This window comes from Phocoena phocoena, chromosome 4 (genome assembly GCF_963924675.1).
Source record: "Phocoena phocoena chromosome 4, mPhoPho1.1, whole genome shotgun sequence".
NCBI classification, from domain to species: domain Eukaryota; kingdom Metazoa; phylum Chordata; class Mammalia; order Artiodactyla; family Phocoenidae; genus Phocoena; species Phocoena phocoena.
This window is the reverse complement of record NC_089222.1, coordinates 137,601,905-137,622,427: the sequence shown is the minus strand read 5'-3', so window position 1 is coordinate 137,622,427 and position 20,523 is coordinate 137,601,905. Positions and strand designations below refer to the sequence as shown.

At 44.0% G+C, this 20,523-nt stretch overlaps 1 protein-coding gene across 1 annotated transcript; it reads right to left on the bottom strand.

Annotated features, from left to right (window-relative positions):
• Nucleotides 1–356: 356 nt before the first annotated feature.
• On the bottom strand, nucleotides 357–7,777 carry LOC136122305 (carbonyl reductase [NADPH] 3). The gene is made up of 3 exons (XM_065876263.1): nucleotides 7,336–7,777; nucleotides 5,381–5,488; nucleotides 357–844 (listed from the first exon to the last, which is right to left on the bottom strand). Exons 1-3 carry the CDS (start codon nucleotides 7,622–7,624, stop codon nucleotides 408–410), a joined length of 834 nt encoding a protein of 277 aa, XP_065732335.1. The 5' UTR covers nucleotides 7,625–7,777; the 3' UTR covers nucleotides 357–407.
• Between the last annotated feature and the right edge of the window lie 12,746 nt (nucleotides 7,778–20,523).

Sequence of the window (20,523 nt, the reverse complement as noted above, 5' to 3'; positions counted from 1 at the left end):
TTAAAAAAAATAAGTTTATTTATTTTGGGCTGTGTTGGGTCTTTGTTGCTGTGTGTGCGCTTTTTCTAGTTGTGGTGAGCAGGGGCTATACTTCGTTGCGGTGCACGGGCTTCTCATTGTGGTGGCTTCTCTTGTTGCAGAGCACGGGCTCTAGGTGTGCGGGCTTCAGTAGTTGTGGCACAGGGGCTTAGTTGCTCCACGGCATGTGGGATCTTCCCGGACCAGGGCTCGAACCCGTGTCCCCTGCATTGGCAGGCAGATTCTTAACCACTGCGCCACCAGGAAAGTCCCAGAACTAGACACTTTCTCATCGACGCCCCGCAAGGACAGAAACAGAATCAGACTACAACACCAGAATTCATTCATTCCCCAAACATTTATTAAGCCTCAAGTGCCAAAGCAGACATTCACCACGTTTGGACGACTTTGTCCCGGACTAGCTGCCCGTGAGGCCCGGTGGCATCTGGAGGCAGGAGGGCCAAGTAGACGGGAGTCTCAGCCCCCTCCTCCACGGTCCTGGAGCCGTGAGCTCCCACCATGTCCGTCTTCACCCACCCGGGGCAGCATGCATTCAGCAGAATCCTGTCCGCTTGTCTTTTCTCATCCAGACGCTGGGCCAGGATTCTCGATAAGACCGTGACCCCCAGTTTGGACACCCCATAAGCAGAGTTGGGCCAGCCCTCCCTCTCATGCACCTCATTTTTCGTGTCCTCCACGAACTTTTTCATGAGCTCCACCAGGTCTTCCTCTGTGAGTGTCTTACATCGGAACTTCTCCTGCAGATCTTCGCTGCAATTTTCAAGGGCTTTGGAACCCTGTAAACTGCTGACATTCACCACTCTGCCTGAAACAGAATAAGAAAAATATAGAAGCATATCACAAATAAACAATCGTTGGTTGACTACTGACAAACATGATTGAGTCATGGGGCAGGTGTAATTGCTGATTTAAAAAATGATTCTAGGGCTTCCCTGGTGGCGCATTCGTTGAGAGTCCGCCTGCCGATGCAGGGGACACGGGTTCGTGCCCTGGTCTGGGAGGATCCCACATGCCGCGGAGCGGCTGGGCCCGTGAGCCATGGCCGCTGAGCCTGCGCGTTCGGAGCCTGTGCTCCGCAACGGGAGAGGCCACAACAGTGAGAGGCCCACGTACTGCAAAAAAAAAAAAGATTCTAATAAATAAACAGCCGAGCATTTTAAGCCCTTAAAAAAAAATAAAGATTCTAGAAGGCATTAAAAAAAAACCTCCAAATGTATTCAAAAATGCCTCAAGAATGCACCAGTGGGTTTTAACTTTTTGTCCCTTGTTCTCCCAAAAGGAAGAACACATTTCTGTCAATAACAGGGGCTAAAGAGCAGTGATTCATTAGGTGAGCAGAAGGTAGGTCTGTAGTAGAATCACCAGGTAGTTTTATAAAACACACCCTCCTACACACACACACATTTCCAGGTACTTGTGAACTTGCTTTCCGGGGGACAGCGCCCTCACCCTTAGATTATTTCCTAGGGTCCTGGGGCCACCTCTGTACCCGAGTGCCAAAATCAGGTTTAAGCAATCCCTTGCCAATGACCCTTGTCTATCCTTAATGATGGATACTTTCACATGTGGAATGGGTTGATTCTCCATCCCAGTTTTGATTTTCATTCCTTTTTTTAGCCCATAGTTAACAAATAATTAAATGTAATTAGTGAGTTAATATTCATATTAGCAATGATTCACAGCTACTAATGAGACAGATCTGTCCATAAAATAAAATATGAAGGCCAAAAACTAGAAAATAATTTGAAGCATTGATAGAAATCCCCAAACCAGTGAACGTGTGAATTTACACATTCTGTCCAACATCAAAAAGCACCAAATTTGGGGGGTTATTTTCTCATATATTATACTGAATCCATATTCTTTGCATCCAACAGGATAATTGGATTTTATTTCATTTTCTGAATGGCATTCACCACAGGTACACATTTGTTGGTGGGGTGTGTACATGCTGGGAGATTCTTGTGGGCCCAGCCCAATACGGAGATGCCCTCACTCTGTCCTTGTACATAAGCATCTCACATAGCCCGCAGGGACCCAAGACTCTTCAGTATATTATTTCCTTCCTTCCTTCTCTCTGTCTCTCTCTGGTAATAACATAGTTCTTTCCCAACTTTTTTTTTTTTTTTTTTTTTTTGTGCGGTACGCGGCCCTCTCACTGTTGTGGCCTCTCCCGTTGCGGAGCACAGGCTCCGGACGCGCAGGCTCAGCGGCCATGGCTCACGGACCCAGTCGCTCCGCGGCACGTGGGATCTTCCCGGACCGGGGCACAAACCCGTGTCCCCTGCATCGGCAGGTGGACTCCCAGCCACTGCACCACCAGGGGTGCCCTTTTTCCCAACTTTTAACTTTGAAAAACTTTGCAACCTACAGAGAAGTTGCAAGAATGGTTTAATAAACACCCATATATATATACCCTTCAGCTGAGTTCACCAACTGTCAACATTTTGCCACATTTGCTTTCTATCTTTCTCTTAATTGTAGGCAGATACCATAAACCTTCGCCTTAAAACACTGTAGTATACAGAAGGGCATTCTCTTCCATAACCGCAAATGTGATCCCATTAATCATCGTACAACACTATTATCTAAACTATAGTCCATATTCAAACGTCCCTAATTGCCTCAATAATCTTCCTTTATAGGTTTTTTGTTTGTTTTCATCCTGGGTCCAATGGATTGCATGGACCCTGGAGGGATAAATGGATTGCATTTAGTTGTCCTATCTCTTTAGTCTATTTAGACTAGAGCAGTTGACAGTGATCTTTTTAAAGACTCTAAGCCTTTATTTTATAGTATTTCCCCCAGTTTGGATTGGCATGATTTTTTCTTTTTATGATTCGATTCACTTCAATATTTTGGCCAGAAATTCTGCTTTGCTGAAGTTATGCTCTTCGTTACTTGCTGAGCAGCTTTGTACTCAAACGCTTGGCTGCTACAAGGAATTAAATCCAAACAGGAAAGGAGGAAAGTAAAGAAAAAACAAATTACAGGAGCTACTCTATGCCTTCGATGGAAATAAAAATCTTCCCAAGAGGAAGAGGCGTCCTCTTTGATCTCAAGGCACACCCCTGGGGGAGAGGCCAAGGGGTGACAGTTGCAACAGCTAAATGGGCCCAATCAGCCCTGAAAAGGGCTCAGCCCACACCATCACCACCACTCTTGGCTGAGGTCCAGGTGGCTCCACGGTCCGGAAACAACGCCTACTGCGTTCCAGCAAGAGTGGGCAAGTAGCTCCCCCTAGTGGCTTAACCTATTCACTCAATCTTGAACCAATAAGCAAGCAGGTTAACTTTCTTTAAAGTGATATTATAAAGCTAAATAAAGAGTGGCTTTTAAGTCAGCTTTGAATGTGGAGAAAGTGACTCCCAACAAACCAAGGGGCAGCGGTGCTCAGCGTTTTGCCCTCTAGAGTGACGTTTATTGAAAAGTCACCACTATTCTCAATGTGTTGCAAACCAAAGATTCCCGCTTTGGGAATTACTGTTAACAGAAAACTGGTTAAAGACAGCGATTCACCAGCACTGGGTTGGTCCCTGAGCCCCACCCTCCCCAAAGACTTCTTTTACCTTTCAAAATGGTTGGTTCACAATCATTTGGTGCTATAATCCTTCCCTAACTAGAACTAATTATCCTGGTTTGATTGAGGGGTGAAGTTAGGCAACTGGGATACTGTTTCCAGCTCTACTACTACCTGGCTGTATTCACTTCTCTGGGGCTCAGTTTCCTTCTCTATAAAGTGAAGGTGTAGACAGATACCATAAATGTACTTTAAAAATGTAAGTTTTTTTCAATACTTTGCATCTTTCAAATTCTATGATTCTAAAATCCATAGGAAGATTTCATGATACTTGGTAAAACACACAGCTACAATGGAATACTATGCAACTGTGAAAAAGAATAAGAGCCCCAGATATAGTAAGTGAAGAAAGCAAGGTGGCAAACGTTATGCTTAATGTCCTTTCTTTTTGTAAAAAGGGAAGCAAATATATATATATATATATATACACACACATTTATTTTTGCTTAGATTTGCATTTAAAAATTCTATCCCCTTGACCCTGGACACTCACCAACTCCATGCCCCTGGACCCAAGGCTTCTATGAGCCAGTACCTGAAACTCTACCTGTGAGCTTTCTATGATCCCATCCCACTAAGAAACCAGTAACAAGAATCACCTGTGGAGAATGGGGAGGGGCAGACAGGTGGGACTCTCACCATGCATCTTTTTAAATTTAAATATTTTTGCACTGGAGATCATCTTTCTTCAAAATGTTAAATTAAGAAAAGCGTGTTTCTAGTAAGAATCACAGAGTTCTTCCTCCTAAGAATCACAGTTGATTTCTTGGGAAAGAAAATCCTCAGGGAAGCAAGGCTTCTCTCCCCACCTCCCAGCACATTTGTAATTTACACAGCTAGGCTTGTTTGTCAGCAGTGGTCTTCCCCACTGGACTCTGTGCTCCATGGACCGGACTGTCCATGCCCACAATGCTCGCCACTGTATTCCCAGCACCAGAGTAATGCCTGGATTATGGTAGGCGCTCAATAAATGTTTGTGGGAAAAGTAATAAAAGTTATTCACTGAATACTTGAAAATGTGGGAAAGATATTTCCTAATAAAGAAAAGTTTCTTTTGGATGCTCTGAACCAGCTTGGCAAAGGTTGGTGCAAGAAGAAAGGAATAGAGGAAAATTCATAGTAATGAGAGAACAGACACTTTCCCCAAGCCCCAGGTGAACTGGGTGAGGCCCGGCCACCTTGGGGAACTGAGAAAGACTCACTGAAGTTGCTCAAAGGCAAGAGGCCTTTGGGGACTTGAAACACCTTATCCTTCTAGGATTCACTTCATGACTTGGGACCCAAGAGCATCACCATGTATCATACACATCTTTCTTTTGGGAGGTGGGGGAGAAGATGAACTTTTCATAAATGTTGAGGGAACAACTGGGTAGCCATATGAAAAATGGTACATTTAGATCCATCTCCTTCCTACACAAGGATAAACTTCAAATGAATCAGGTATCTAAACATACATGCATCTCTACACACCTAAGTTCACTCATGCCTGCCTGCATACAAACATACAAGTTCTGGGGGAAAAGGGAACCAATTCTTCCACAAACTTGGAGTGGGGTATACATATCTTTCAATAAAGCTGAAATGTTCGGATGAGGGGCCAGGTACTATGAGAAAATCATGCAGTTTTCTATTTTCCCCCCTACAGAGAAATAGCACCCCTGGGTGATTCCTGGGGGCCAGCCCCCCTGGCCACACCCCCCAGGGGGTGGGTCACGCCTTGCCGAGGGGAGGCAACCTGACAGTCCACAAAGCTGGACTTACCATGAGGTTTCACTATCGGCAGTAATTCGCTGCAGACATTTCTCGTGGCAAAAAAGTTTGTCTTCAGTGTCATCTCAGCTTGAATGTCGAACGGTGTCGGATCATCAACTTTCAAAAAAGAGAAGGAAACAAAGTGATGCATTTCCTCCTAAAATTCATAAGACAAAGTGGATCTTATCTCTAATGAAAGACAAAACCAGCTAACTTTAAAAACAATAAATTTATTGATTTTTGGCTGCGTTGGGTCTTCGTTGCTGTGGGAGGGCTTTCTCTAGTTGCAGAGAGCGGGGGCTACTCTTCCGTTCGGTGCGCGGGCTACTCATTGCGGTGGCTTCTCTTGTTGCGGAGCACGGGCTCGGCGGGGCGGGGGGGGCTCTAGAGCACAGGCTCGGTAGTTGTGGCGCACGGGCTTAGTTGCTCCATGGCACGTGGATCTTCCCGGACCAGGGCTCGAACCCGCGTCCCCTGCATTGGCAGGTGGATTCTTAACCACTGCGCCACCAGGGAAGTCCGGGAAGTTCTCCCAAACAAACTACCTTTAAAACAATTTTTAAACCACGAGATCCGTGGTTCTCAAACTTGGAGCGTGTGTGGGAAGCACCTGCGGGACCTGTTAGAACACAGCATTCTGGGCCCCGCCCCCAGAGTTTGGGATCCTGAAGGTCCGGGGTGAGGCTCCAAAATTTGCATTTCTAACCAGTTCCCAGGTGACGCCACGGCTACTGGTCTGCGAGCCACACTCCGAGCAGCAGTGATCAAAGTTCGCAGTCTTGGATGGGCATAGGAGGCACCTGGGGATTCTGTTAAAATGCAGATGATCACGAAGCACGTGCGGTGGCGGGGCTGGGGATTCTGCGATTCCAGCGAGTGTCTAGCGGGGCAGGCGCTGCTGGCCGACAGCCCACACTCTGAGGGGCAAGAGTTTCCAGCTGAAGTCAGCGTTCCTCCGTGTGTCCTCCAGGAAGCCGGGTATTTATCCACCAATTCCCCAGCCGTCGGCTCCGGGGGCTGTCAGTCGCCCCCGCCCCCGCCCGCGCTCCCAGAAAGCCCGCAGACCGAGTTGCAGGTGCAGGGCGCTGCCGAGGGCCCAAGGCCAAGGGGATGAAGACTTAACGCTTCACAATACTTCGTTTTCCTCCGCTCTGCCTCTTAGATTTCTCTTCCCCACCAGGTTGTAAGTGAGGCTGGCCTGTTTATTTCTACCCGCGGCACGTGGCAGATCGATAACTTTCTTACTCGAATAATAAGAGTAAGTAATCTCCTTGATCTCCCCCCTCCCGCGCCCCGCGCCCCGGCCCCAAAGGAAGGTGCTAATTCAGACCACACTTATATATGTGTGATAACAAACATAGCTTCCCTGGGGGTGGGAACCACGCTCGCTTCCTTTTTGCCAGAGCCTATCAAACCTCCCCATTAAAAAGCTCCATTAAAGCTCTCTCAAGTCCACTAGCGCGTGCACGTGCGCACTAATCGTGCTCCCGAGATCCACTTCCTGTCCCGAGCAGATGCCTCCTCGTAACTATGAATGCGCCCTTTCAAGGAAAGAGAAAGCCCAGAGTGAGTTTGGAGACCCTTCGCAGAGAAAATGTTTCTTGCATGAGAAAGCTGATGAGCTTAGCAGGGCGTGGTCCCCTCGCAGGAGTCCGATTCTCTTGCAAACCTCAGCAGCTGTCTGTTCTGGGAGGGTCCTGGGCTGAGCCCTGGCGTGCTCGGGCCCGCAGAGGCCGGCAGGCGGGCGGGGCGCACTGTGCCCGGCGCCCGGGCGGGTCTTGAGCTAAACGAACCGCTCCCGCGACTCCGTGGGAAGCGAGAACCAGCCGTGGGAGGCCAGAGCTGAGTGCATCCCGAGGGGCGGGCTCTGCCTTCCATAACTTAAGTGGGCGGGTAGGGGGCGTATGCGGCTCACTGTCTGGCACCCTCGGAGCGCCCGGGGACCTCCCGCCCCCCACACCTACTCTTGAAGGCGATGCCCGCGTTGTTGACCAGCACGTTGAGCCCCCCGTACTCCCTGCGCAGGAAGGCGCGCAGGGCGCGGATGCTCTGTAGGTCGTCGATGTCCAGCTGGTGGAAGCGCGGACTCAGGCCCTCGGCCTGTAGCTGCTGCACGGCCGCCCGGCCCCGCTCCACGTCCCGCGCCGTGAGCACCACGTCCCCCGGGAACTGCCGGCACAGGTCGCGCGCGATGGCGAAGCCGATGCCCTTGTTGGCCCCGGTGACCAGCGCCACGCGGGTGTAGGACGGCATGGCCGGGTGCTGGGCGCGCGGGGCCGTTGGGTGAAGAGCGAACCGGGCCGTGGGCCACGGGCGGCGCGCGCTGCGGAGGCCCGGCCACAGTCAGAGAAGCCAGGAAGAACTGTGTTCTAGGCTCCAGCGCTGTGACTTGCAGAGAACGAGGCTCCGGTCCTCGGTCCCTCCCCTCCGAGGAGGGGCCGTCTGTTCCTGAAGGTTTCGTAACGCCCCATTCCCGGGTCCGCCCCGTCCCCCGCGATGCGCCCTCTTTTGGTCCCGCCTCTTGAGCCAAGCTGTGGTCTGCGGGGTCGAGACGTTGTTCCCCTAAAGCAAAAGCGGACGGTGACGGGTCGATAGGGTCTAGAGATTCCTTGCAGTTGGATTGAAGAAACTATTGTACGAGAACCCCAAAAGGAGAAAAACAAGTGCTGAGTAATTTTCTTGGGCGTGCGTCCGTCATCCACTGCAAAATGAGGATGTTCGCTTTTTCCTTGACTACAGTGAAATTATTTCGACATGGTAACTGCTTCTCAGGACATAGATCCCATTCCTTGCCTAAGAGAAACTCAAGAGAGGAATGGGAGAAAAAAAGGTCCCAAGAACAGATTTACAGGTGTGGGCAGGGTACCTAGCTGTGTGGGATCCTAGCTGTGTGCGCCCCCAAGTGGGAGGGAATGTTTATGAAACTCTCATTGTGGGTGTGAAGCCTCATACCAGAATGTTTTTATTCATCTTACACAACTCCTACGGGTGCTAAGTGAGTGCATTCTAGGTTTGTCAAAGGAGGATACATATATGCATTTTTTTTCTCTAAGTGAAATTTGTGGCCACAAAGTTCAACTGAAAATGAATCTCCAAAGGTGTGTCACGGTGTGGACAAGCAATTAGAACTCTCCCACCCACCTTCTTTAGTGTAATCTGAGTGCATTTGATCTGAGTGTGTTTGATTAGTGACTTTTAGATTTATGGAGAGCTACGATCTCATTATGACTCAGCTCTACCCAAGCACAGGTTGGCTGAGCTGCCTGTGTCTGTCACCTTGACTCCACTTTCTCCATCAAGCCAACAGGTGAGGTCAGGAAGGTGGGCACCTGCTGGGGCTCACCCAGTATTTTCTTTTTTCTCCTAAAGATTATTTGGAACTCTATTTTAAAGATATAAGGCTATTCGGGTTTTTTGTTTCTTCTTGAGTGAGCTTAATTCATGTTTTTCAAAAAATTTGTGTATATCACCTAAGTTGTTGACTCTGACGTGAAGTCGTTCATTATATGCCCTTATCAATCCTTTTAATATCAAGAGTGATGCCACTTCTCTCATTCCTGATATTGGTATTTTGTGTCTTTCATATCTTTTTCTTGATCTCTCTGGTTAGAACTATTTATTTATTTATTTTCTTAAGGAAGAAGCTTTTGGTTTCATTGATATGTTTCTCTGTTTTTTCTGATTATATTATATTTCCATTCTAATCTTCATTTCCTCTCTTCTCACTTTGGGTTTTCTAGTTGGTTTGTGTTGTGGGGTTTTTTTTGTTTTTTTTAACCATGGAAGCTGAGATCATTGATTTAAGATCTTCTTTTCTAATATAGACATTAAGGGCTATTACTTTCCCTTTCTGTACTATGTTAGTGGCATACCGTAAACACTGATATGTTGTGTTTTCAATTTCAATTAGTTTAAAATACCTTCTAATTTACTTCTTGACATCATCTTTGACCAAGGATATTTAGAAGTATATTTTTTAGCTTCCAACTCTTTGGGGATTATCCAGATATCTTGCTGTTATTGATTTCTTAATTCTGTTGTAGTCGAGAACATACTTTGTATGACTTGAACTCTTTTAAAAGAGTTTTTAAAGCTGGGAGAGAGAGAGATGAAAGCACGTTTTTATACAATAGTAATCATCTAAACATCAGCGTGTGTGGCTCTACGTGTAGGATGTTGGGTGGCTCTCCTTGAGGGTACTGTTTTCTCTTTGAAGGATGAGTGATTTGAGGTCATTAGCAAGAAGGATTCTTTTAGGAAACTTGAGGAAGGCATTGCCATCTTGCAGAACGGGAAAGTGAATTTATTAGGGAATTAGGCAGCATTGACCAGCAGAGTTGGGGGCCCATAGGAGACCTGTGGTCATAAATGTCAAGACAGCACAATCGGTCTCTTTCAGTTTCCCCCCAGCATCGTCCAGTCCCTAGTGCAACTGGTGGAGGAAGTTGGAGGGTTGGTGTTTTGCCAGGCTCACACAGCACAGGGAAAGATGTTTTCAAGGAAGGGATTGTAGTGTAGGGCTATGGCATCTAAGGACAGAAGAAAGGACACGAGAGGGTTGGAAATTCATAATAAGGGAAGTACAGTAGGGTTGATGGAACAGAGGTCTCCGAGGGCAGGGCTCCGCTGAAGGCGAAGCTTGGAGATTGGAGCCAAGCCGGGTCCTGGGGGTCAGTGTGGGATGCTTTGAGATCCAGATCTCAGAGGTTGCACAGATGGACCACATGAAGGGGACAGGGAAATCTTGTTGGTGTGAAGGAGGTCAAGGAACTGGGAAGCCAAGACGCTGGATGGATCCTGCACATAGCTACTGACCTCCTCAGAGATGAGGAGGGAAGAAAACACTGACCAACGTGCTGGCCTCAGGGTCTGCACCCTTTGCTGTTACTGTCCTGAAATTCTTGATTTTTTTTTAAACACTTGTCCCGCATCTTCATTTTGCACTGGGCCCCTCAAATTATGCAGCAGGTGGATGAAGGGGTACTTAGGGTGGCTTGGAGAAAGTCTGTTGCTCATAGCAGTCATTCCCCAATTTTTCACATTAGAATGCCCTGGGGATCTTCAAAAAAAAAATGTGCTAATGCCTGGCTCCATCCGCAGACATCGTGATTTAACTGTGCTGGGGTGTTACCCAAGCGTTGGGAGATTTAAAAGCTCTCTGATTCCAATGTGCGGCAAAGGTTGGGGAACATTGGGTTACATAAGAGGAGAGTTAATTGGTTAAAAGTGACACAATGTTCAAAAAAGAGCTAGGGGTTTTTGAGAGAAAGGAGGAGAAAAGTTTCGAAAATGGCACAGGTTACAGTCCCCTCCCCCCTCCTACATGTCCAGCCCTAATCCCCAGAACTGTGGATGTCCCTCTGTATGGCAAAAGGGACTTTGCAAATGTGATTAAATGGAGGATCTTGAGACGGGAAGATATCCCTGGATTATCTTGCTGGGCACAATGTAATCCCAAATCTCCTTATTAGAGGTAAGCAGGAAGGTCAGTGGCAGAAGGAGATATAAGATAAAAGCAGCGAGAGGGAGGGAGGGAAGGAGACTGAGACTGATTTGAAGATGCTCCCATTGCTGGCTTTGAAGATGGAGGGAGGGGCCAGGGACCCAGGGATGCAGGTAACCTCCAGAAACTGGAAAAAACAAGGAAATGAGTTATCCTCTGGAGGTTTCAGAAAGAACACAGCTCTGTTGATGTCTTGATTTTAGGGCTTCGAACCTCCAGAATTGTAAGTTGATCAATTTGTGTTGTCTTAAACCATTAAATCTGTGGTCATTTGTTACAGCAGCAATCAGAAACTAATACAGTTAACACGGAGGATTCTCCCCTTACCTCCAGGACGGAGTGAAAACACCCCTCACTTGTACCCAGTGTGGCATCACACAAAGGATTTGAATTGTGAACAAATCTTAAGAAAATACTGGTTTAGAAAAAACTGTGATACCTTCCTGAGGGTTGAGGAGAAATGAATTGAGGGGAAGAAGCTGCCTGACACCTTCTGACTCATGACCTGGTTGGTGGATCTGAGCAGAAGGAGGCTCTTTTGCCATATCCAAATTCCCACCATCTAAACGGCCGTATTCAGAAGTTATGGGTTCTGGTGTTTTTTTAAAACCTTTTTGATCCGCTTCACCGTTCCTCCCTTCCCCTCTGGCAACCATCAATCTGTTCTTTTTTTTAGATTCCATGTACAAGATCCTACAAGAAATACAAGAAAGAGTAGTTTTCTTTCTCGTTCTGATTTATGTCACTTAGCCTAATGCCCCCAAGTTCATCCATGTTGTCACACAGTAACAGGATTTCCTTCTTTTTTTGGGGCTGAACGATCTTCCACTGTATGTACACCACATCTCTGTCCATTCTCCTATTAATGGACACTTAGGTTGTTTCCATGTCTTTGCTATTGTAATTAATGCTGCTATGAACATGGGAGTGCAAGCATCTCTTTGAGATAATGTTTTCATTTCCTTTAGATGAATACCCAGGAGTAAAATTGCTGAATCCCATGACAGTACTATTTTTAATTTTTGAAGGAACCTCTGTACTTTTTTCCATAGTGGCTGCACCAATTTACATCCCCACCAATAGTCTGTAAGGGTTCCCTCTTCTCCACATCCTCTCCAGCATTTGTTATCTCTTGTCTTTTTGATAATAGACATCCTAACAGGTGAGAGGTGATATCTCATGTCTTTCATTCGCATTTTCCTGATAATCAGTGATATTGAGCACATTTTCATGTACGCATTGGCCATTCGTATATCTTTTTTGGAAAAATGACCATTCAGGTACTTGGACCATTTAAAAATTGGATTATTTGTTTTTTGCTATTGAGTTGTATGAGTTCTTTATGTATTTTTGGATATTAACCCCTGTAAGCTAACGGTTTCCAAATTTTTTTTCCGCCTTGTAGGTTGTCTTTTCGTTTTGTTGATGGTTTATTTTGCAGTGCAGAAGCTTTTAAGTTTGAAACAAGTCCCACTTTTTGTTGTTGTTGCTTTGTGCTCTAGGTTTCAAATCCATCAAAATCATTGTCAAGAACCATGTCAAGGAGCTTTCCCCCTACATTTTCTTCTAGGAGTTTTATGCTTTCTAGTCTTACATTTAAGTCTTTAATTCATTTGGGGTTAATTTTTGTGAATGGTGTTAAGATAGGAGTTTAGTTTCATTTTTTTTTAAACATGTGAATAATGAATTTTCCTAGCACCATGTATTGAAGAGAATGTCTTTTCTCTGGTGAGTATTCTTGTCAAACATTAGTCAAGTGTATATGCATGGCTGAGAGAGCTATTCTTGAGGCCACCGTAGTGTCTGTCCCTTTGGAATCCTGGAATTGCTTTCTGGCCTCTATGTTCACAGTGACATAAAAAGGGGTGCTGTTTATTGTAAACATTGCTGACTTGGAGCAAGACATTCTCCCTGCAGATGTGGTATGAATCAGTTCAGTGTGGTGTCTGAAAGGCTGGGCTCCATGCCTGAATCGACTGTGCCCATGCTAGGCTGGAGAAGGGTTTTGGGGAGGTCAGGGATCTTTAGTACCATCAGGCTGGTGAAGCACCAGCGCTGAGAAATGTGGATCTAAGAGCCCTTAGCCCTGTTCTTGGGACCCACGTCACTGCTCGTTCTAGAACAGTATGGCCAAGGGTGGGGAAAACCAGCCGTTTTTGTGCATTGCTAGTGAGTATGTAATGCAGTATTACCTCCTTGGAGAGGAATTAGGCCCTATCTATTGAAATTTAAAATATACATCTCTTCCTGGAGGGAAATTGTTGGGGGAATTTATCCTACAGATAACCTCCTGTGGGTGTGAAATGACGCCAGACAAGGATGTTCTTGAAAAGCAGCTCCCAGCCAAGTTGTTGCAAAGGTCACAGGTTATCCAGTAAGATGATAATAGTGGTAAATTATTTAAAGTGATACATTTTAACTTGTTTATCATCATTGGAAAGGTACAAGTGTTTAAATTATATTTGAACACTTTTTGTATGGCTTTCTCTGTAAACCTCAGCAATTATTCTGGGCCCGTTTGTTTATGTAATAATTGGTGGTAGACAGTGCCCTCTGCTGGCCTGGTGGCTACACTTCATGGCATGTTTATCTGTTTCCTGTGCCTGTCGTATATAGCAAAGTACCCAAAACTGCATGGCTTTAAACAACAGGAATTTATTTTCTCACAGTTCCGGAGGCCAGAAGACCTGTATCAAGGTGTTTTCAGGGCCATACTCCCTCTCAAAGCTCTAGCAAAGAACCCTTGTGGCCTCTTGCAGCTTCTGGTTGTTGGCAGCACTCCGTGGAGTTCCTTGGCTATGGCAGCATCACTCCCATCTCTGCCTGCATCCTCACGTGACCTTCTTCCCTATGTGTCTCTGTGTGTCCTCTCCCCTTCTCCTGAGGACACGAGTCATTGGATTTGGGACCTGCCCTCACCCAGTATGACCTCATCTTAACTAATTACATCTGCAAAGACCCTATTTCCATATAGAGTCACATTCTGAGGTAGTGGGTGGACATGAATTTTGTGGGGACATCATCCAACCTACTACTAATCTTTAAACTTTCTGTTGTTTCATTTCAGTCAGTATAATCAATGACTTATTCCCGACTTGTTTATCGTAAGTAAGGATTCTTGCCTACATGTATAACATGTAGCTTTCTTTTGCTATAATTTTCTCTTATAGTCATACTTTTTTCTATCATCATAGAAATTATATGTGATATCTTTACTGTTTTTTGTTATCTGGCATTAGGTTTCTCCCAAGAGAACTTGATTGGATTGTTAACTGTCTTTTCCTTCCCTCCCTTCCTGGCTTTTTAAAGAATAATAGCTAATCTTTATTGAGTTCCTGCTCTCAGCATTTAATAGCGCAACCCCTTTTATTATAAGGTGAGGCTTGCTATACTGTAGAGCCAAGCTTGGGGGACTCCTTTTGAAAGCAGACTTGAAAGTGCCTAGAGAGCCACACTGATGTCCTTTCACAGCCGTCTCACTGCTTTCTGCTCCTCTCTGTTTCAGCTGCTGGTGGGTACATCCAGTTATCAGAGGCCTATAGAAGAGAAGATTGTTTAGCAATCATTTTCCAGAGACATTATATTCCTTGGGAAAGAATCTTTGTGCTGCTGTCAAAAGATATATTTATCCTCTGCTATTTAGCAATTCTTATTCTTTGAACCTTCTCTTCAAAAAAAATGAGCTTTATTAAGAGATAATTCACATACTGAATAATGCACCCATTTAAAGCACACTGGTTTTTCATAGGTTCACAGAACTGTGCAACCATCACCACAATTTTAGAACAGTTTCATGAGCCCCCAGATACCCCATACCCATTGGTAGTTACATCCATTCCCCCTGAGCCCTAGGCAACCACTAACCTAATTTCTGTCTGTAGATGTGCCTATTCAGAATATTTCATATGAATGGAATCATAAGATACATACTCTTTTGTGACCAACTTCTTTCACTTAACATTATGTTTCCAGGTTTATTTGTGTTGTGGTATCTCATTGGCTTTTGAACTTCACATTTAGCAAGTCTGATTTTTGATGGGATTTTATACTGAACTTTTAGTTCATAGAAATATTTATTTCTAAAGGTATTAATTGAACACAGTAAAATTGATACAATAAAGGCATTATAGACTTTATGGCTTTAGAAATCAGTTTTTTAAAACTATAAATAAATATAAATATGGTCAAATTTTCAGAATTTTAACTAATTAAAATATTTCAATATTCTATTTTGCTCATCTATACTTATTTTACATTTTTAACTTAATTTAAAAAATTTGTTTTAAAGTGCTAAGTAATTGCTGACTTAAAATATATTTTTTGAAAGATCAAATTTCTGAAGCTGTAGAAGTCTTCAATATCTTAAGTAATTTATATCTAAATAGAATTTTACAGATAGATTCCCATTACCAATTTTAATTTTAAAATTAAAACTGTATTTAAAATTAAAACTTATTGCTGCATAGTGGATTACTCAAACTTAGTGGTTTAAATCAAGAAACATTTGTTTTCCCACAGTTTCTGTAGATCAGGAATTTGGGAGTGGCTTAGCTGGGTAGTTCTGGCTCAAGGCTCATGAGGTTACAGTCAAGATGTCAGCTGGGGGCTTCCCTGGTGGCGCAGTGGTTGAGAGTCCGCCTGCCGATGCAGGGGACACGGGTTCGTGCCCCGGTCCGGGAAGATCCCACATGCCACGGAGCGGCTGGGCCCGTGAGCCGTGGCCGCTGAGCCTGCGTGTCCGGAGCCTGTGCTCCGCAACGGGAGAGGCCACAACAGTGAGAGGGCCGCGTACCGCAAAAAAAAAAGATGTCAGCTGGGGCTGCCGCCTTAAAGGCTTGACTGCAGCTGGAGGATCCCTTCCAAGATGATTGACTCATATGGCCTTTGGTTGGAGGCTTCAGTTCTTAGCCAAGTGGACCTTTCCATAGGCTGCTTGGGCATCCTCAAGATGTGGCTGCTGGCTTCTTCCAGAGCAAGTGATCCAGGGGTCAGTGAGAAAGACAGAAGCCAAATTGTCTTTTATGACTTAGTTTTGTAAGTTACATACCATTACTTTGCTATGTCTGTTGGTCACGCAGGCCAGTTCTGGTCTAATGTGGGAGAAGACTACAAAGGGTATGAATAGGAGGCAGGCGTCGTGGGATGGTCTTGGCTGGCTACTACGAGCTGGAAAGTCATCTGACTCCCCAGACTGACAGTTATTCCCAGAATAATCTGAAGTCAGTCACCAGGTAAAGATTAGGTCAACACTGGCCTTTTTTTTTTTTTTTTTTAAACATTTGAACATCTGAACTTAAAGAATACTGCATGGACCATATGAAAATATATTTTACACGTGTGTGTGTTGATGACAGATTGAAGTCATAGTAATCATAGTTCAGGCACACAGAATGGGGTTGGGCAGCCATTGAGAATCAGGACTCAGATACATCCCTGCACCACTGAGAACTGAAACTTTCTGAACCGTACCAAACCCAAGGATACATCTGCTAGCTGCAACCTTGTGGTCTCAAGGTTTCCCCTCGCAACTTCGTAACTATATCGGACCCCAACCAATCCTTGTTTAACAAGCACCTTTATTTTTTTTTTTCCAGCTCCAATCAGAATCCTTGACAAACGACTTATGTAACTGGGGCCTTACTTTTTTTGCCTTTATAAGCTTCTATTTTGTAGTCCAGTGGCCCACAGTTCAAGTACTTCTTGAATCTGTGTCTCCTGGCAGCAGTCCTAACAAACCCCAAATTAATGCCTCTTTATTTCAATCAGGTCTTTGTTTCTGAGATTTTGGTTTACAGTGTGTGTTTGTGTGTATGTATATTTTATTTTTTTTAAATTAAAAAAATTATTTATTTGGCTGTGCCGGGTTTTCGTTGCAGCAACGGGATCTTCGTTGTGGCGTGCAAGATCTTTGTTGCGGCATGGGGGATCTTTTTAGTCGAGGCATGCAGGATCTAGTTCCCTGACCAGGGATCTAACCCATGCCCCCTGCATTGGAGCATGGAGTCTTAACCGCTGGACCACCAGGGAAGTTCCTGTGTATGTATATTTTTAAAGTTTGTGCATTTAAAGCAAAAATTCAACTTTTGAAAACGAGTTTCAAATTGTATACTAGCAATCCCTAGTCAATCTTATCAATTGAATCCTGAAGAATTATACAGTGAGTACTGTGATATCTGCGCATGCTTGAGGAAAGACTGCATCATTATTTTGAAATAAAACTATGCTGTCTAGTATGGTAGTAACCAACCTCAACGTGGTTATCGAACACTTGAAATCGAACTAGTCTAAATTGAGATGAGCCATAAATGTTAAAATTTCAAAGACTTAGTATACAAAATTATAAATTATCTCACCAATTTTCATACTCATTACATGTTGCAGTGATGATATTTTGATTGTGTTGTGTTAAATAAAATGTTAACACTAATTTCATCCATTTTTTTAAAAATTTTAATGTGGCTACTATAAAATTAAGTTACATGCGCTTACATTTATGGCTCACATTCTCTTTCGTTTTGAGGGAGATGATTTGAAATGGAAAAATCTGATGGAAAATTTAAAATCTATTTGCAATACCATAAGAAAACATTAATCTCTGAATAAAAACAAAAGCTACTCGATTTAAAGGATAGATTGTTCCCTTGAGCTATGAGTTAAAGAGATCGAATGTTGGGAAATCTGGTTAATGGTGAGAACAGACAATTTTTGGAAATGGGGGAAAAGTCTCCTGTTTATTACTACCTACTTAAGCAAATAAAGTTTCTCATCAATGATAACTCTAAAAAATTTGAAGAGATCATCTTAAAAAGGTCATCTTCATAGACAACAAATTTATGGTTACCAAAGAGCAAAGGGGAAGGGATAAATTAGGAGTTTGGGATTAACATATGCACTGCTATATATAAAATAGATAAACAACAAGGACTTGCTGTATAGCACAGGGAACTATACTCGATATTTTGTAATAACCCGTAAGGGAAAAGAATCTGAAAAATATAAATGTATATGTATGTATAACTTAATCGCTTTGCTATACACCTGAAACTAATACAACATTGTAAATCAACTACACTTCAATTAAGGAAAAAAAAAAAGAAGAAAGCCTTAAAGCAAAAGTCATCGTGATCAAGAATCGCCTGTATAGTTGGTCCTTACTATTCGTGGATTTCTATCTGTGAATTTGTCCAATCCATCCTCAAGGTGCTGTCACAGTCACCTGCAGACATGCGCAGAGTGGTCAAAATACGAGTCGGCCAACCCTCAGGTTCCCAGCTGAGGTCAGAAAACAGGACATTCTGCCTTCTTGTTTCTTCTCCCGCCCTTTAAATAAGTGTCCTTATTGTGGTTTAGTTAGTGCCATATTTTTTGCCTTTTTGTTGTTGATTTTGCTCTCTGAAATGGCCCAAGCACAGAGCTGAAGTGCTGTCTAGTGTCCCCTAAGTACAAGAGGCTTTGATGCGTCTTATGGAGAAAATACTTCTGTTAAACATTTTTTTTTTTGCTGAAGTGCACAGCATGCGGGGATTTTAGTTCCCTGACCAGGGATCGAGCCCCGGCCCACTGCAGTGAAAGCATGGAGTCCTAACCACTAGACCACCAGGGAACTCCCAGAAAATACCTGTATTAGAAAAGCTTTGTTCAGGCATGAGTCTGTCAGGGAGGAACAATAATTTCCCCTCCACTCTTCTGAGTTCTTAGCTGATACCCTTGTAATAAAAGATCCATAGGAGAAGGACGGACAGAAGTTTATTAACATGTGTACCTCATGTATACATGGGAGATACGTAGGGAAAAATGAGTAAGAATTCAGAATTAAATACCATCTTATAAGGAAAGGGGAGATGGATATAGGCCTCTTACGGCAGAGTAAATGGTTTTTAGGAAAGATGAAGGGGCCCTTAGGCCCAGAGTAAATGGTTTTCAGGAAAGATGAAGGGGCCCTTAGGAGACGAGATGGGAGGTATGATAGTTGGTGACAGTGTTTCTCTGGGTGTGGTGTCCACTTCCATTCTCTTCTCCTGCGGTAAGAGTCAGTCTTCCCAGCTGATGACACTCCTGGGGAGGAGATTGATGACATTTTTGGAGGGTCTGTCTGGATAAGGGGCGTTCCCAGAAAGCCTGTTCCCACATTTGCTGTTTACAGCGCCTACATCTCCAAATAGTCAATATACCCATATGGCATAGTTTGGGATGGCATGTACTGAACCCCTACAGACATATTTTGGAGTGGCATATTCTGCTACCTTCAAGTTTTAGTGCTGTTAGGCTGTGAGTTCAACACTGAATCAACAAAAAGTTACAGCGAGAAAAAAGAAGGGGAAATTTGCCGATTTGTACATGAGGCCGCTCTGGAAAGTGCTCAGGTAAAACCTGTAGTGTGTATCGATGCTAAGGAAAAGATGGAAAGGTGGCTAAACTCAGGAATTTACAAGATGACGACTCTTTTTTTTTTTTATATTACACATAGTAGGTGCTCAAAACATGCTACCCCACCCAGTTCTCTGGAACTTTTGTCAGTCTGAGGATTTAGTTCTCACTGATCCTTATTCAAGGACATTCTATCATCTTTTTGATCATCCAACTTACTTGGCATAAATTCCAGCTAAATATATAGTTTCCCTCCTGGGAAAAGTTTTTATCATTTCTTCTTTTTCGGGTACATCACTTCTTTCTCCCTGCATACTCATGGTGAAATATCTGTTGAGTGTGTTAGTGGGAGTTGTGTGTGTTTTAATGTGGAAAAGATAACCGTTGTTAAAGCATAACCACAAAACCCTTATCTAACCTTAAAAAGATGAGCAGTTGCTAACCAAATATTGAGCCAGCATTTAAATTTCCACAATTGTCTCATTTAAAAATATTTTATTTGCCATAAGATCCAAATATGGTACATTCATCGCAATTGCTTAAATCTCTTAAGCTATGTTTCCAGCTGCAATTTTTGTTTTTTTGTAGCAGTTTATTTTTTGAAGACAGCAGGTGGTTGGTCCTGAGAAGCAAGTTTAGAGCTTTGAGATGCATACAGTCAGAGATATTTAACACTTGACCAAATATATGATGCCGGTCTAAAATATTTTTACAATAAGAAAAAAAGATTTTTAGGGACTTCCCTGGTGGCACAGTGGTTAAGAATCTGCCTGCCAGTGCAGGGGACATGGGTTTGATCCCTGGTCCGGGAAGATCCCACATGCCACGGAGCAACTAAGCCCACGTGCCACAACTACTGAGCCCACGTGCCACAACTACTGAGCCCACATGCCACAACTACTGAAGTCCACACGACTAGAGCCTGTGCTTCGCAACAAGAGAGGCCACCGCAATGAGAAGTCCGTGCACCACAATGAAGAGTAGCCCCCGTTCACCGCAACTAGAGAAAGCCTGCATGCAGCAACCAAGACCCAACGCAGCCAAAAATAATAAATTAATTTAAAAAAAGACTTTTATAATTATGATAGATGGTTGCTACTTTAAGCCACTAAGTATTGGGGTGGTTTGTTACATAACAATAGTTGATTTGTAGAATGACTTTTCCCTTTCTGGCTTCTGTAGTTACAGGAAGGTCCGCAGCAGGAGGTTGGAGGGAATTCTAAGGGCTAGTCCACTGGGTCCACCACAGTCACCCTTTCCTTCCTGATTTGTGAAACTTTTT

Coding starts and splice junctions, on each gene's coding strand:
- LOC136122305 (XM_065876263.1), bottom strand. CDS start 7,624: ATGCCGTCCTACACCCGCGTGGCGCTGGTCACCGGGGCCAACAAGGGC. Junction 5,489..7,335: donor CGCGGGCATCGCCTTCAAGA/GTAGGTGTGGGG, acceptor CTTTTTTGAAAG/TTGATGATCCGACACCGTTC. Junction 845..5,380: donor GCCGATAGTGAAACCTCATG/GTAAGTCCAGCT, acceptor ATTCTGTTTCAG/GCAGAGTGGTGAATGTCAGC.